The sequence below is a fragment of the Ovis aries genome, chromosome 19, assembly GCF_016772045.2.
Source record: "Ovis aries strain OAR_USU_Benz2616 breed Rambouillet chromosome 19, ARS-UI_Ramb_v3.0, whole genome shotgun sequence".
NCBI lineage: Eukaryota > Metazoa > Chordata > Mammalia > Artiodactyla > Bovidae > Ovis > Ovis aries.
This window is the reverse complement of record NC_056072.1, coordinates 49,381,086-49,396,941: the sequence shown is the minus strand read 5'-3', so window position 1 is coordinate 49,396,941 and position 15,856 is coordinate 49,381,086. Positions and strand designations below refer to the sequence as shown.

The 15,856-nt window shown below is 38.3% G+C and overlaps 1 protein-coding gene across 20 annotated transcripts in view; it reads right to left on the bottom strand.

Moving 5' to 3' along the window:
* The window catches only part of DCAF1 (DDB1 and CUL4 associated factor 1), an 89,448-nt gene that overhangs the window by 35,170 nt on the left and 38,422 nt on the right, over positions 1–15,856 (bottom strand). For 17 of the 20 annotated variants that reach the window (XM_042236156.2, XM_042236157.2, XM_060402514.1 and 14 more), the window contains 7 exons: positions 7,845–7,982; positions 6,353–6,865; positions 5,962–6,063; positions 3,189–3,347; positions 1,822–2,001; positions 1,088–1,297; positions 107–276 (listed from right to left, as the gene is read on the bottom strand). In XM_042236156.2, the coding sequence (XP_042092090.2) occupies positions 107–276; positions 1,088–1,297; positions 1,822–2,001; positions 3,189–3,347; positions 5,962–6,063; positions 6,353–6,865; positions 7,845–7,982 (1,472 nt within the window). The remainder of the gene's footprint in view (positions 1–106; positions 277–1,087; positions 1,298–1,821; positions 2,002–3,188; positions 3,348–5,961; positions 6,064–6,352; positions 6,866–7,844; positions 7,983–15,856) is intronic. The other 3 variants (XM_060402516.1, XM_042236160.2, XM_060402511.1) reach the window with 1 other exon arrangement.

Below are 15,856 nucleotides of genomic sequence, written 5' to 3'. Positions count from 1 at the left end.
CAAAATTTTAATTCAATTCAACAAATATTTGTTAAGCATACACCATGTGAAAACCAACATTAACATTAGCAAAGAGCCGATCTTTGAAACCTCTCTCTGGTCCCACCTTGCATAATAGGTCTTCCAATTGCAAGCAATAGAAATAAGCTGCAACAAGAGCTGGACACAAGACAGCTTGAGGAAGACTTCAGCTGGCTCCCAATACAGCTGCGCTGGGCCATATTCTATCAGAAACTCCATCATTTCCACAATCTGTTCATGAGTATATGAACATGCCTAAAAGGAGAGAGATATATTATTAAAGAGCTCTATCAATCTGCCTGCTGTTTTCTCCAGCACAGCTCAATGCTCAAAAGATTTTAATAATAAAGCTAAGTAATGCCTTGACACACACTTCTTGAGTCCACAGCCCACATGTGAAATAATGATGCTCCATCTTTTATTTGTAACTAGACTCATAATACATTCTGCCAAAAAAGGAAACAAAATGTTCAAATTATTGGTGCGTGTATTTCACACCTTAAGAAGAAAAAGAAGCATCACATAAAATAACTGATTTCTTTTCAATATATGACTTTTAAAACATGCAGATACTCATCTTTGTACTAAAACACACTAATTTCAAAAATGATCATGAAGTAAATTATAGATACACCAGGTTTCAGAAGAAAATTCCACACAGAAGCAGCTAGAATATCTACCTAGTACTTTCCATAGAAAAAAGTCCTTTCACACACATCTCAGTTTATCTTTTAAGTATCCCAGCGAAGTAGCAAACTTACAACGGGAAGCAAAGTGAGTTCTCGGTACATCCATTTTCTTTTTTTTTCCTTTGGAGCATGCAGCTAGGATCTCAGTTTCCTGACCGGGGATTGAACCTGGGCCACTGAAGTTGAGTCATATAACCACTGTACAGCTAGAGAAGTCCCTACACCCCTACATCCATTTCACTCTGCCTCCTCACAGTGCAAGTAAAATCCATTAATGTATATCCCACCTGGACTCCACTGATACGAATGTGCATTTCAGGCCCGAGATGCTACAGACAGTACTAACAATGTTTCTCTTCTAGACAAGGTTTTCTCACCTTGTATGGAGGTTGAGGATGGACAAGAATGCCACCTTCAGTCCTCTGAAGAGACTGCTTCACTTGTTCCAATTTAATGGCCAGGTGAGCTTCAAAGTACTTGCGCAAGGCCATGCAGGTATGTTTACCAGTTTGCCGGCTAGCGAATATTTCATCATCACTCAGAAGTGCACCCTGATCTTCCAAATTTAGAATCTCCAAAGTACTGATCTATTAAGAAAGGAGCAAAAGAAGGGGGCAAAAGAGAAGAAAGAACAAAGAGGAAAAGTAAAAGGAGAAAAAAGTAGAAAGATTTCAGTAGATTTTTATGCTCAAGAAGATTGATAAACATCAAAGTACATCTGTCTATACATCATGTTAAGAGCAGACATATGAAAACACTAAACCTATACTGGAAAATGACATAGCTTTCCATCATGTTGAAAGACACAGAGGCACAAAACTGCTTTTAGAACAAGCAGTTCTCCCTGTAAGATTACTATCTTCAAGGCAAGTCTGGCTTCCCTGGTGGCTCAGAGGTTAAAGCATCTGCCTGTAATGCGGGACAATGGCATAGTCCTCTGACCACTTAAGAGGAAGAAAAAGTTGTGAATGAAGGAGGAAAAAAAACTTTATCCACAAAAATGACAAAAACCCCCTCCAGTCAGAAGCTTCCTCTCTTCAGTGCTGCTAAAGGGCAGCCCCATCAAGCAGGACCCCACTCCTCACAAAGAGAAGCCACCAAAGAACCTCACCAAGTTCACCAGACGGCGGAGACCATCATAGCGGTCAAAGAGTTCCAGCACAGCCCGGAAGGAGAAGCAGATTGAGAAAAACATGGTAGCATGGCAGCAGCCTGAGGCATGCGAACATTCCATCAGCCACAGGGTGTAGTTCACCACGTCAGAGAGAACATTGTGGGGGTGCATGCAAACCTGTAAAGGGTAAAAATAAAACAGCTTTTTAAAACGTGGGGGAAAGGAACTTTCAGAAGGTATAAAAAATTCACCAGTGTACGTAGGTATCTGCAAAATACAATAATCATTCCTGAGTAAGCCATCTTGATTTAAAGCTGTCAATAAAATTTTATGACAATCTATTCCAAGGCTGAAAACAATCTAAATTTAGAGACATATTTAAATTCCACCTAAGCTTTCGAGTGTCAAACTGCAAATATTTTTATCCTTTAATGCTCACAACGCTCTGTTACACAGGTATTAGTATCACCACTTAATTAATGAAGTAGCTCAGAGATGTAAGGGACTTTCCCAGGCTGATAAAAAGTTGATAAAAGTAACTGAGCCTTCTGATACTGAAGTCTACAAGTTCAGTATCCATTCACTCACTGATTTGTTCACACACATGGCACTGACTCCTGTCAGACAATGAATTCTGAAGCATTACCTAGGTTTGTTTGGCACTTTTAAAAATCTTAACCACAATTAATTCTGTACAAATACACACAGATTAGGTTACTACTCTCAAAAGATTACATATCTTTGCAGAAAGCTAGATCTTAACAAGTAAAAAAATTAAAATCAGAAGATTACTCCATTAATAAATTTGCACAGAAGAATAAAGACACCACCCAAGAGGAATTTACCAACTTCACTCTACCAGAAAAGCTACAATTGCATAAAGTATAGAAGAATGCCCAGATATAGAAACAACAAGGGTTGCTGTGGTGTCTAGGGACCCATTTCTTTTCTAATGTAGAACCCACTTACATTTAAAAAAAAAAAACAAAACAAAAAACCCACGAAATAAAAATCTTAACTGGAAAAACAGAAAAACCAGAGGGGTACGGTACCTCTAGAGCCCTAGGAACAACTGGAATGATTTTACTCTCTACCACAAACTATCCTGTTAACATACAGAAAGCATCATCTGTTGTTTTTATAACTGACTGACTCGAAAATGCAAAATGTAACTCTACTGAGGGACACCTGAGAAGAGCCTGAAAACAGAATGCTCAGTAAAGATCAGACATTGATGTTACTTGCTCCTTTCATTAAAGCCTGATCCAACGGTTTAGTTTTCTTACCCAAAAGCTTTTCTGTAAATGTATGAGAGTAGTCCTCACCCTACACCATTCCCATACAGCTGAACGGACTGGACTTACTCTTTCCATGGCATCCTGGTTGTAGGACAGGTAATACAAGCACATGGATACGCCAGTTGCAGCCATAGAAGGACGAGGAATTTCCAGCAATTTCTGTACTCCACCGTGCGCAACAAATTCCGTGGCAAACTTATTGTGGAGCAGGAGAGACGCTAGGTGCTACACAAAGAGGATACATATTACCATGGAACAATCTAGTACAAATATCTCTTCACAGAATATTAAGTTGCTAAATACAACGACTCCTTAGAAGCAGACAACCACCCCCTCAAAACATAAGTAAAACCAATACTGCTTCAGGGAAACAAAATAAGCAAACAAAAACTGTAGAATTCCGTAACATTCCCTTCTAATACCAAAGGTTTTCATGACGGTGAAAAGCAAGAAATGAAGAATACTACTGTACATTATGACACACTCCTATAATTGTTTTACTATTACATATCTTCCCTAATGGATTTTTGTCACCCTTTCCATTTTAATCCTTTTAAACATAATCAGCTCTATGTTTTAGCTTTGGCCCAGTCACTGATTCACCCAAAACTCTGCTTTCTTTTAAACTGATGCTTGCTTATATCCTCAAAACCAATCTTCAAAAAACTAGTACATTTCTGGTACTAATCAGAATGCACTTTAAATAGAATTTATAATAATACATTTCATTAAGTCTATATTAGGCAAGTTTTTGTTGTCTTTTAAGTTTTGTTACCTTGCTATCCGATTCTTACTAGCCTCTCTGGGTGGACCTGAACTTCTGGGCAATTTAAAGGCAGGCAGTGCAATGCAAGCAGCAGGCTGCTCAATGACTTTGAATCCAGGCCAACATGGATGCAGCCTCATGAGAACTAGAGCTCCCCCTCCTGTTTCTCATACCAAAGTGTCTTCTGGGTCATGAGACAGGCAGCAGGTACAGACAAAATGATACAGATTTGTAACTGATACTTGTACAAATTTCACCAAGGTCAACAGGTGTGTACCCTCTTCAGACATTCTCTCAATACACAGACTCGGACTAATCCTTATATATAATTCAAATCCCTTCCCTGTTTACTTTTCTTGTCTGATACACAAACCTCTACCACCAAGCCTTTCCCTAAGAAACAGCTAAACCATGTGTGGTTCCCTCCCCAATACTCAGGCCACTGCACGTGCTTTTTTCTCAAAACCAGCACCATAAAGAGGCAGTTCCACTGCCAGAATCAGCAGCAGGGAAAACAGAGAACAAACGGGCTCAATCTTTACCAAGAACCTTAATTCTAGTTAGCCCATACGTGGCTCACCTCACTCTTGTGGGCAAAGACTCTATTTTCACTCCTTATACTGTACCTCCGTATAAGGTCTAGTTCTTAATTTACTATTTTAACCCATTTTGTTTCTACTAACTTCAACACTTACCCCTTCTCCTGCATAGCTGAGTCTTCCTTTTGAACAAAACCGTACGTATAACTTTCTACACTTTTTATTTCCCCATAAGAAAGATCTCTTATCTGGTTTTACCCTGTTCATCCTTATTCCATTTTCTCTAACCCCTTACATGATTCTGCATAGAAACAGGTGAATAATGACACCCATTATAGGTTCTCATACAAAGACCTATAGAAATAGCAACTACCCAAAGCCCTTCTTCCACTATTTCCTTTTCAAGACAGGACGCTGCATCTGAAAGCAACACCTTGGGCCACTGGAGACAACTCTGACCCTTCAGCTTCATCCCACTGTTCAAAGTAAAATCATGAGTTTGCACGCTTTATACACACATACACACACACACTGCATTCCACACACAGGGATACATGTTACTTCAATTTATGTCTGACCTCCTCCAAACTTAAAATTTCTGGGGTCTGCAAGTCAAATTTCATCATTTGTATTTAATTCCAATACACTTTGGAACTGTGCTGGCCAACACAGTAGTCATTGGCTACATGTGGCTAATTTCGTTAAAATTAAGTTAAAAACTCAGGGGCTCAGTGGCACTAGCTACACTTTACATGCTAATTTGTGGCAAGTAGCAGCTGTACTGAAAAGCACAAAGAACATTTCCGTCATCATGGAAAGTTTTATTGGACAGTGTAGCTCTGGAATATCTATCAGGAATGAAATTATATCTTTAAAGAATAAGAACATCATCTCTTTTTCAGAGGTTTTGATTAGAAGCTACTATTTCTCAAAGAGAACAGACCATTCCTTCCTTTGTGCCCCAATACTTCTGTCACAACATCTATAATATTCAAAAAAAATCACAGGCTTACATGCCTGGCTCTCTCAACCACATGATAAACAGCAGAGACATAACTTATCTGTCTAATACTATAAACATCACAGAACAATACTGTGTCCATTAGTTACCTGTTAGGTAGAACTGTAATAGCCACAATGTTATTCATTCAACTTAACCTCTCTCCCTTCAGATTACCTTAATTATCATGAAGAGGTATGGATTTAGTGGGCTAGACATACCTGCCTGCCTATATTTAGCCCTTTTGCAACCTAGAAATTTCTTTACTTTCACTGAATTTGGGTATATCTTTATTTCTTTATTCATTTTCTGATTTATACTCTAGATAACCTAACATCATACAATATGTATACAGTTAGTAACTTGGTAAGCCTCAACTCTTCTATTTACACAAGAAATTTTCATTTGTTGCTACTCACACATCTGGTAATAGAAACATTCTAAACAATAAAATCCAGAGATGTTATATACCAAAACACATAGACAATCCACATTAATTAAATGCTCAGGAACTAATATTTTAAAGAACTTTACCTTGAGTGCCTCAAATGTAAGCAGGACATCATTAGTTTGTTTTAAGTCAATGTAGAACATCATCAACTCCCGTGACCCAAGCTGCATGAATATGGGGAGTAACTGAAATGAACACCAAAAACATGTCTTAACATTTGGATTTATTTTCACATATTTCCTGACAGAAGACTAAAGAAACCCTTCCTCCCTCCTTTATAAAGATAAGCATATAAGCACATTTTGTTCAAAAAGACCTTATCAGGAGTGACTTCCATAAGACTTTACCAGTTTGACGCAGACTTTTCTGTATTAGAATGAAAACACATCAATGTATAATATGCCATCACAAAATACCCCAGAAATAAACACAGTAGTCTTAAAGAGTGAACACTACTTTTCCCAGTAAGCTTACCTCCTGATATTCTCCTAAAGGGGTCAAATACTGGAGAATAAGTCGCTGCTCAATAGCAGGAGTCATAGGATAAAGGGTATAATTGGTGCCAATCACCCAGGGGGACATTTCTGACCAGCTGCTGTTGGACAATTCAACAAACATGCGGTCTGGATCGGATGATGAAAAACCCAACTTTTGCTTGGCTTTCCTGAAGCTCTCTCTGTCAGCCTGTTTTGTTGACTTGTTTTTCCTCAATGCCCCTTCTTCAAGTTTGGTTGCTGAGTTCACTCTGCTACTGGTCTTGTGGCCTGACTCAAGATGAAAGGAGATCTCCATGTCTCCAGAAGCTTCCTCTTGTTCACCATCCACTACATCCACAGCCATGTCGCCATAGTCCATATCCACAGCTTCTTCATCCAGAGGCAAAAGGGGTTCAGAGGAGAGCTTTCGTGGGCTAGGACGCTTGCTTTCTTGCCTTGAATTTACCTCCTGAAGCTGTAGCTCCCTCAATCTTCGAAGCACTATTGCCACCTATCAACAGATATTGGAATAAAACAGATTTATCTCTTCTGTATCTTAAGAGTCAAGTAATTCTTACTTCCATTTAAGGATACTCAGGCAGTTATCTCAATGACTGGTAAGAGTACAGATCTGACAAGTATGTTGACTTGATTTCCTACAGCTTGATGAAATAAATAATGGCTAAAAGTCTCATTCCCCATAAAATTTCCAAGAATCTAAACCAGAAGATTTGCAGATAAAACCTAATTCACAGCACATCTGTCCAGATCATGCTGGACCGGACCATCACATTTGAAGGGGCAGACACTAGGTATATTCACAATTTTTTACAAGTGTCTTTGAAAAGCAAACATGAAGGTTTTATAAACTTTTATCTGTATTCTGTTAAATACTGTCATCCACATTACACATAATTATATAAGCTATTTTTCAAGTTCACCACTTATGTTTTCCTTTAGGTATTCATTTTTTGGTCTGATCCAAAACTTTAGTATTATGCTTAGTTTAAAAAAAAAAAAAAAAGTGATCAGGCCTGCAACTTACTTCAAACTGCATTTAAAAAAAACAAACAATGATGACTAGACGAGAAGAGGGGTGAATGGATGGATGAGTATGTCATAAATAAAAATACAGTAAATGTTCACAATCAATGTAAGTGGTCTATATACAGGTGTTTGCTGTAAAATTGTATTTTGCTATATGTTTGAAATTTTTCATAATCCAAATGTGGGAAAGGAAGAGGAAATGGTACTGTTTATCTGGTACAAACTATCATGATCTTTGACAAAATGAAAAACTGCTATCTTCAAGTTAAAAAAAAAGGTACAGTCAAAACTCTTACATAAGGTAAGAATTGAAATATTGATATTATAGCTATACTTTAGTACAATGAATAAGAATAAGATCTACTGACTCAACTTCAGGTAGCAAGAAAGAATGAGTGAATATACTATCTTACATGAAAAAGTCACTCTGACACAGCCCTTACCAGCTGTGAGTTCTCATCCCTGTAGTTGGCAGCGATGTCTTGATTCTCCATAGCACCTCCTAACAGACCAGTAGAGTATGTCCTCAGCGGCTGATCAGCTTCTCGGGCCCATTTGAAAAGGTTCTCAACAATTCCTTCCTTTAGTAAAGGGAATGAAAGAGTACAAATCAGGTGGGTCAAGATTTCATAATTCAAGATATAAGCAATGACTTCAGTTGATAAAAAAAAGTTTTTAATAAAATATTTCAATATTGTTCATAAGATTACAATATCTAAGCAAACTAAATGTACTACAGTAGGTGGTTTAAAATAACTGTGCATCTGTGAAACAGTCCTATTTATCCACGAAAACGCAAGCTAAAGATCAACTATCACATAATGCAGCTATTAAGTCCCAAAAGGTTCCATAACCAAGCAGGGGGTGCTAAAAGTTCTACACGCCTCTTTAAAGTTCACGATGCACAATTAACAGTAGCAATGTCTAAGGAGTCCTCCATCAAACAAGTGTTTAACTCCACATATCCCACTCTTAGTGTTTATTATGAAATAAAATACATAAACATGTATAGTCCAAAGAAAATGAAAATCACCTCTGTGATTTACCCATGAGTTTAAGAAACAGAAACTTCCCATGTGCCCCTCCCTACCACCTACCTCCTTCCTCTCCAAAGGGTATCTACCTTCCTAAATTTTAATAATTTTCTTGCAGAGCTTTTGTTAAATGTTATAGGCTTTGAACTGTATACATTGTGTGTGTCATACGTACTTTTCTGCAACTTGTTTTACTCAACTTCAAGTTTTTACATTCATCTATACTGTTATGTGTAATTGTCACAAACAGTACCCAACATAAGACAGGCTTTACATACAATTTACTTTATCCTTGTATCAGCTTTGTATGATGGACAAAGTACTATATCTACGGAAGAGAACACTGTCACAATGAGGTTAAGTAACTTACCAAAAGTCACAAAACTAGTAAGTAGCAGAGCTGGGGTCTTATTCCAGGCAGCGTACCTCCAAATGCTCTGCACCACCATGTTCTGCTGCTATTTTGTTCGCTTAACTTTTACCTTTGTGTGCAAATACGTCCCTAGAGTAGACACCTAGGAACAGAACTACTAAGTCACAGGTGTGTATGTTCAACTTTACTAGAGGCAGCCAAACTATTTTTCAAAGTAATCACAACAATTCACATTTCCAACATTGAATAGTCCATTTTTAAATACATCTTTACTAAAAGTTGACCACCATCAGACTTTTTATTTTTTTGTAATACAGTGGGTATGAAAATTTAATGATTCATTTAACTTGAATTTTCTCATTTACCAATGAGGTTTAGCATTTTTTCATGCCTTGTGATCATTCATACTTCCATCTTCTGTGAAATACTCACGTCTTTTACCAGTGTTTCATGATAAGCACAAACTCTTAATTTTATGTAATCATATATAATAATATTTCCTTTTAAACTTTGTGCACTTTATCTCTTAAATTCTTCCCTAAGGTCATGCTGTCATTCTCCTATATATTTCCAAACTTTAAACTTTCTTCAAAAAAGTTATTAACACTGAACAATACACTTTGAGAAATTTTGTTTTAAAATACTTACTGATGTGAAAACAAACATATCATCTACTTTAAGTGTCTTTCATTCTTCTTTCTGAACAGCATAAAAAACTTTAAATACTAATTCTAACCTATTCCCTACCATCTACATGTTACCCAGAATATGTTCCCTCTTCTGTTCCCCAAAAATTGTAGCCAATATTTCTTGGTTTACAAAGTTCTCTGAAGGCATTTTCTACTGTGGCCTCTACTGATGCTGTGGCAAAACTTGCTATTAATTTGCAGGAATCTTTTTTACTCTAGTTGCTTTTAAAATCTTTTGTCTTTGGTATTCTTCTTTGGGCTTTCTGAATCTGAGTGGTCATGTCTTTCATTTATTAAGATCCTAGCCTCATCTCTCTGAATACGGGCTTTCTATTCCTATTCCGTGCGTGCGTGCGTGCGTGAGAGAGAGAGAGAAAGAGAATCTGAGTGGTCACGTCTTTCATTTGTTTGTAAGATCCTAGCCTCGTCTCTGAATGCGGCCTTTCTATTCTCTTGTGTATATGTGTATGTGACCTTTGCACCCTCACCGCACAGCATGTGGGATCATAGTTTCCCAACCAGAGATAAACCCATACTCCCTGCAGCCGGGGCGGGGACTGTTACCCACTGGACCACCAGGGACGTTCCTTCCATTCTTTTTCTGAAACTCCTGTTAGACACGTTCAAAATTTTCTAATTCTAGTCTCCATATCTCAACTTTAATTCTATCAGTAGTTATGTGGAGACTTTGGTCTACGTCTATTAAATTTAAAAATTCAAAAACTGTAATTTTTATTCCCAGTAGTTCCTTGGTTCATTTTCCAGTCTTAGAATTCTGATTTTCTTTTTTACATTCAATAATTTTTAACTATTTTAACCATTTTAAGTGTGCAATTCAGTGGGATTAAGTACATTCACAATGCTGTATAACCATTATCACTATATTTCTAGAATTTCACTGTCCCAAACAGAAACTCTTTATCCCAGTTTTCAATAATAGATAGAACTGAACAGAAAACCAACAAGGAAACAGAGGAGCTGAACAACACTGAAAATCAATTCAATCTAAAAATATATAGAGAATACTCTATCCAACAAGAGCAGAATACACATTTTTCTCAAGTACAGGTGGAACATCTCCCAGAATAGACCATATGTTAGGCCACAAAACACATCTTAATAATTGTAAAAGGGCTGACCTCTTACAGCCCTTACAAATTCTTGAAAGAATTTTTTTCAATCACAATGGAATGAAATGCAAAATCAATAACCCAAGAGAAAACTGGAAAATCCATCTGCAGAAATTAACAGTCATAATCAACCAATGGGTCAAATTAGAAATCACAGTGAAATTAGTACCTTGAGAAGAATGGAAACAAAAACACAACACATCAAAACTGATGGGATGCTGCCAAAGCAGTGCAAAGAGCAAAATTTATAGCTACAAGTACATAAAAAGAAAAAAAAAGGTCACAAATTAATAACCTACTTATATACTTCAAGAATGATGGCTCAGACGGTAAAGCGTCTGCCTGCAATGCGGGAGACCCGGGTTCGATTCCTGGGTCGGGAAGATCCCCTGGAGCAGGAAATGGCAACCCACTCCAGTGCTCTTGCCTGGAAAATCCCATGGATGGGAGGAGCCTGATAGGCTACAGTCCATGGGGTCGCAAAGAGTTGGACACAATTGAGCGACTTCACTTTTACTTTCACACTTCAAGAAACAAGAAAGAGCAAAGAAAACCCAAACATAACAGATATATAAAAATAATAATAAAGTTTAAAGTGGAGATAGATAAAATATCAAATAGAGAAATACAGAAAATTAATGAAACCAAAAGTTGTTTTTTGAAAGGATCAAAAAGAAATTGACACGGGGCTTCCCTGGTGGTACAGTATTAAGAATTCACCTTGCAAAACAAGGGACACAGGTTCAATCCCTGGTGTGAGATCCCACATGCAGAAAAGTAATGAAGCCCGTGCACCACGACTACGGAAGCACGTGAGCCCTAGAGCCCATGCTGTGCAAGAGAAGCCACCACAAGGCGAAGCCTGGGTACTGCAGTAAAGAGTAGCCCCAACTGGCCGCCGCTAGAGAAAGCCCAAGAGCAGCAACAAAGACCCAGCACAGCCAAAAATAAATAAGTAAATAATTTTTTTTTTAATTGACAAAGCTTGAGGTAGACTGACCTCAAGAAAAAAGAAGACAAATTACTAGAATCAAAAATAAAAGGGAAGACAGTATTACCAATTTTACAGAAACAGAAAGGACTATAAGGGAACTCACTGGCAGACCAGTGGTTAGGACTGTGCTTTCATGTTTGAGGGTACAGGTTAGGTCCCAGCTCAGGGAACTGAGGTTCTGCAAGCCATGTGATACACAGTCGAAAATATAGGGGAGGGAGGATTTCAGGAGAACACTATAAACAAAAAACTCAGTAACAGGTTAAATGGACAAACTTCTAGTAACACAACCTACAAAAACTGACTAATGAAGAAACAGAAAAACTGAACAAACCTGTAACCATTAAGGAGGGTTAATCTGTCATTAAACCCACCCCAAATAGGAAAACCCAGGACCAGATGGTTTACCTGGTAAATTCTACCAAACATTTAAGGAATTAACACCAAGCCTTTTGAAACTCTTCCAAAAAATGGATGGAAAGGGAAAACTTCCCAACTAATTCTATGAAACCAGCATTACCCTTGGAGAAGGCAATGGCACCCCACTCCAGTACTCTTGCCTGGAAAATCCCATGGACGGAGGAGCCTGGTGGGCTGCAGTCCATGGGGTCGCTAAGAGTCGGACACAACTAGCGACTTCACTTTCACTTTTCCCTTTCATGCATTGGAGAAGGGAATGGCAACCCACTCCAGTGTTCTTGCCTAGAGAATCCCAGGGATTGGGGAGCCCAGTGGGCTGCCATCTATGGGGTCACACGGAGTTGGACACAACTAAAGCGACTTAGCAGCAGCAGGAGCATTACCCTTGACACCAAATACCCTGATACAAAGACAGTGCAAGAAAACTAGATATCCTTTATGACTACTGGTGCAAAAGTTCTCAAAAAATACTTGCAAACTGAATTAAACAGCATCGTAAGAGATTACTGTATATACCACAACCAAGTGAATCTACCCAAATGTGCAAATACGGTTCAAAATGCAAAAATCAATCTATGTAACAGACCACATCAATTGAATTAGTGTGAATTAATTTTTGTGAATTAGTAGAAAATCACATGAGAGTGTCAACTGCTAAGAAAAAATCATTTGACAGAAGTAAAAGCCCTCTCATTAAAGAACACTTCATAGGGCTTCCCTGGTGGTCCAGTGCTTTAAGAACCCACCTTGCAATGCAGGAGACACTGGTTCAATCCCTGGTCCAGGAAGATGCCACATGCCGCAGAGCCCATGTGCCACAACTATCGGGCGCTAGAGCTTGTGAGCTGCAGCTGAGCCCACGTGCCTAAAGCCCGCCCCCCACAATAACAGAAGTAACTGCAATGAGAAGCCTACACACTGCAACGAAGCAGAGGCAAGGAGTCCCCTGCTCACCTCAACCAGAGAAAGCACAGGCAAAGGAACACAGATCCCGCAAAGCCAAAAAAACCCAAACAAAAACCACACTTCACGAACTAGAAACAGAAGGAAATTTCCTCAGCATGATTAGGGACAGCTATGAAAAACAACAACAGCAAAACCAGAGCTAACATGGCATGCAACAGTAAATTAAAGACTGACAGACTTTCTCCAAAGACAAGAACAAGACAAGGATGCCTGCTTTCACCACTTCTATTCAACATAGCTGTTATTCAGTTGCTAAGTTGTGTCCAACCTGCAACTGCCAAGAAAAAGAAATTAAAGGCATTTATTTTGGAAAGAAAGAAATAAAACTAGTTCTGTTCACAAATGACATGATCTTATACATAAGAAAACTCTACAGATTCAACACCACCCCCCAAAAAAACCTTATTAGAACAAATGAATTCTGCAAAGTTGCAGAATACAAAATAAATACACAAAAATCAGTTACACTTCTACACCCTAGTAATGAAAAATCATAAAAATAAACACATCTAATCATTATTTAACTGGTGACTCTTACTCATGGAGGATTATTTGCCGGGATACTTTTGTAGTTTTTTTGAAAACTTACTTCTCCTGAAAATTGTTTTTTCTGTGAGAATCCCTTCTGGATTGTGAGAGCTTCCCCCCAAGAGGAGTTTTATATTTGCTTCTGCCAGACAACCAAAGAACATTACTGATCCAGAACAATGTTGTTACTGTTGTTCATCGACTCTGGGGTTGCCAATCATATAACAAAACTTTCAAGCATATACCCAAGTAACCCATGCCCAGGATCTGTCACAGGAGACTACCTGCCCTGCCCCTAGACTGAAGTCAGAGACTGAGAACTCTGTCATCTTCCCACAGCATAAAGCAGATATTTTTCTTTTCCACTGCTTCAGTGAAGGTCCCTTGGGAGTCCCAGTTTTACGTAGAGGTCAAGATCCCTGTTCTAACTCCTCACCCAAGATTCTGTCTCTTGGCCTCAATTATCACTTCTGTTTTACAGTTCCATCTTCATTTCTGGCACCTAGGGATTTCACTGTAAGAGTTTTTGTTTTTTGTTGGAGAAGGAAATGGCAACCCACTCCAGTGTTCTTCCCTGGAGAATCCCAGGGACGGCGGAGCCTGGAGGGCTGCTGTCTATGGGGTCACACAGAGTCGGACACGACTGAAGCGACTTAGCAGCAGCAGCAGCAGCAGCAGCAGCAGCATATGATTAAAAAAACATTGCAAATACTGCATGTTGTTACTTATATAAAATCAGAAAGAAAACACTCTTGTCAAGCTCCAAAATTTGTATATATGTTTAGGTCATAAGAGTTAAGTTTTATTTATAACTTTGTAGATTGTGTTATTTATGTATGAAACAAAGCAGGAAAATATATTGAGGAGTTCTGTTTACAAAGGACTGTAATGTGTTACATTTCTTAAACGTACACATGTATTTTCCATGCATATTTAAGTAATACTTAAGGAAACAAAACAAAGTAATGATACAGTTGCATTGTTGCACATGTTATCAGTGGCCGAAATAAAACCATTTTGGTGAAAAGAAAAAAAGAGAGAGTTTTTTTTTTTAACAGTTTACCTGGAATTTGCATTGTGTGCAATAGGAGAGTTTATAGGTTACCCTGGTGAGTCAGCTTGACAGATCTGGGTCTCACCCCTTCTGTATTAAAACCATTTCTTTTCTCTCTCCTTCTGAAATACCATAGATCATGCTTTTCTTCCTACCTCATGGGATACTGTGAGAGTTAAGTGATAGATGCAAATAAAATGCTCAGCACAGGCCTGGCACTCAATAAATAGTAGCCATCTACCTAACTGACCCCTAACATGAAGGATATTTTTATCATAAAACACCTATTAAAATTTTAGGGTAATCTTAATGTTTCCGAGTATGAAATCTTAGAAATGTTGACCTAAAAGTTACAATTTCTGAAATTTCATTCTCTCCAATTTTATCCCTCTGACCAATTCTCCAAGTCAGGCTTCAGCAATATGTGAACCGTGAACTTCCAGATGTTCAAGCTGGTTTTAGAAAAGGCAGAGGAACCAGAGATCAAATTGCCAACATCCACTGGATCATCAAAAAAGCAAGAGAGTTCCAGAAAAACATCTATTTCTGCTTTCTTGACTATGCCAAAGCCTTTGACTGTGTGGATCACAATAAACTGTGGAAAATTCTGAAAGAGATGGGCATACCAGACCACCTGACCTGCCTCTTGACAAATCTGTATGCAGGTCAGGAAGCAACAGTTAGAACTGGACATGGAACAACAGACCGGTTCCAAATAGGAAAAGGAGTACGTCAAGGCTGTATATTGTCACCCTGCTTATTTAACTTATATGCAGAGTACATCATGAGAAACGCTGAGCTGGATGAAGCACAAAGTGGAATCAAGATTGCCAGGAGAAATATCAATAACCTCAGATATGCAGATGACACCACCCTAATGGCAGCAAGTAAAGAGGAACTCAAGAGCTTTTTGATGAAAGTGAAAGAGGAAAGTGAAAACGCTAGCTTAAAACTCAACATCCAAAAAACTAAGATCATGGCATTCAATCTCATCATTTCATAACAAATAGATGGAAGAAAAATGAAAACAGTGACAGACTTTATTTTATTGGATTCCAAAACCACTGCAGACAGTGACTGCAGCCATGAAACTAAAAGATGCCTGCTCCTTGCAAGAAAAGCTATGACAAACCCAAATAACATATTAAAAAGCAGAAACATCACTTTGCTGACAAATGTCCCTATAGTCAAAGCTATGGTTTTTCCAGTTGTCATGTATGGATGTGAGAGTTGGACCATAAAAAAAGCTGAAGCCAAAGAATCTATG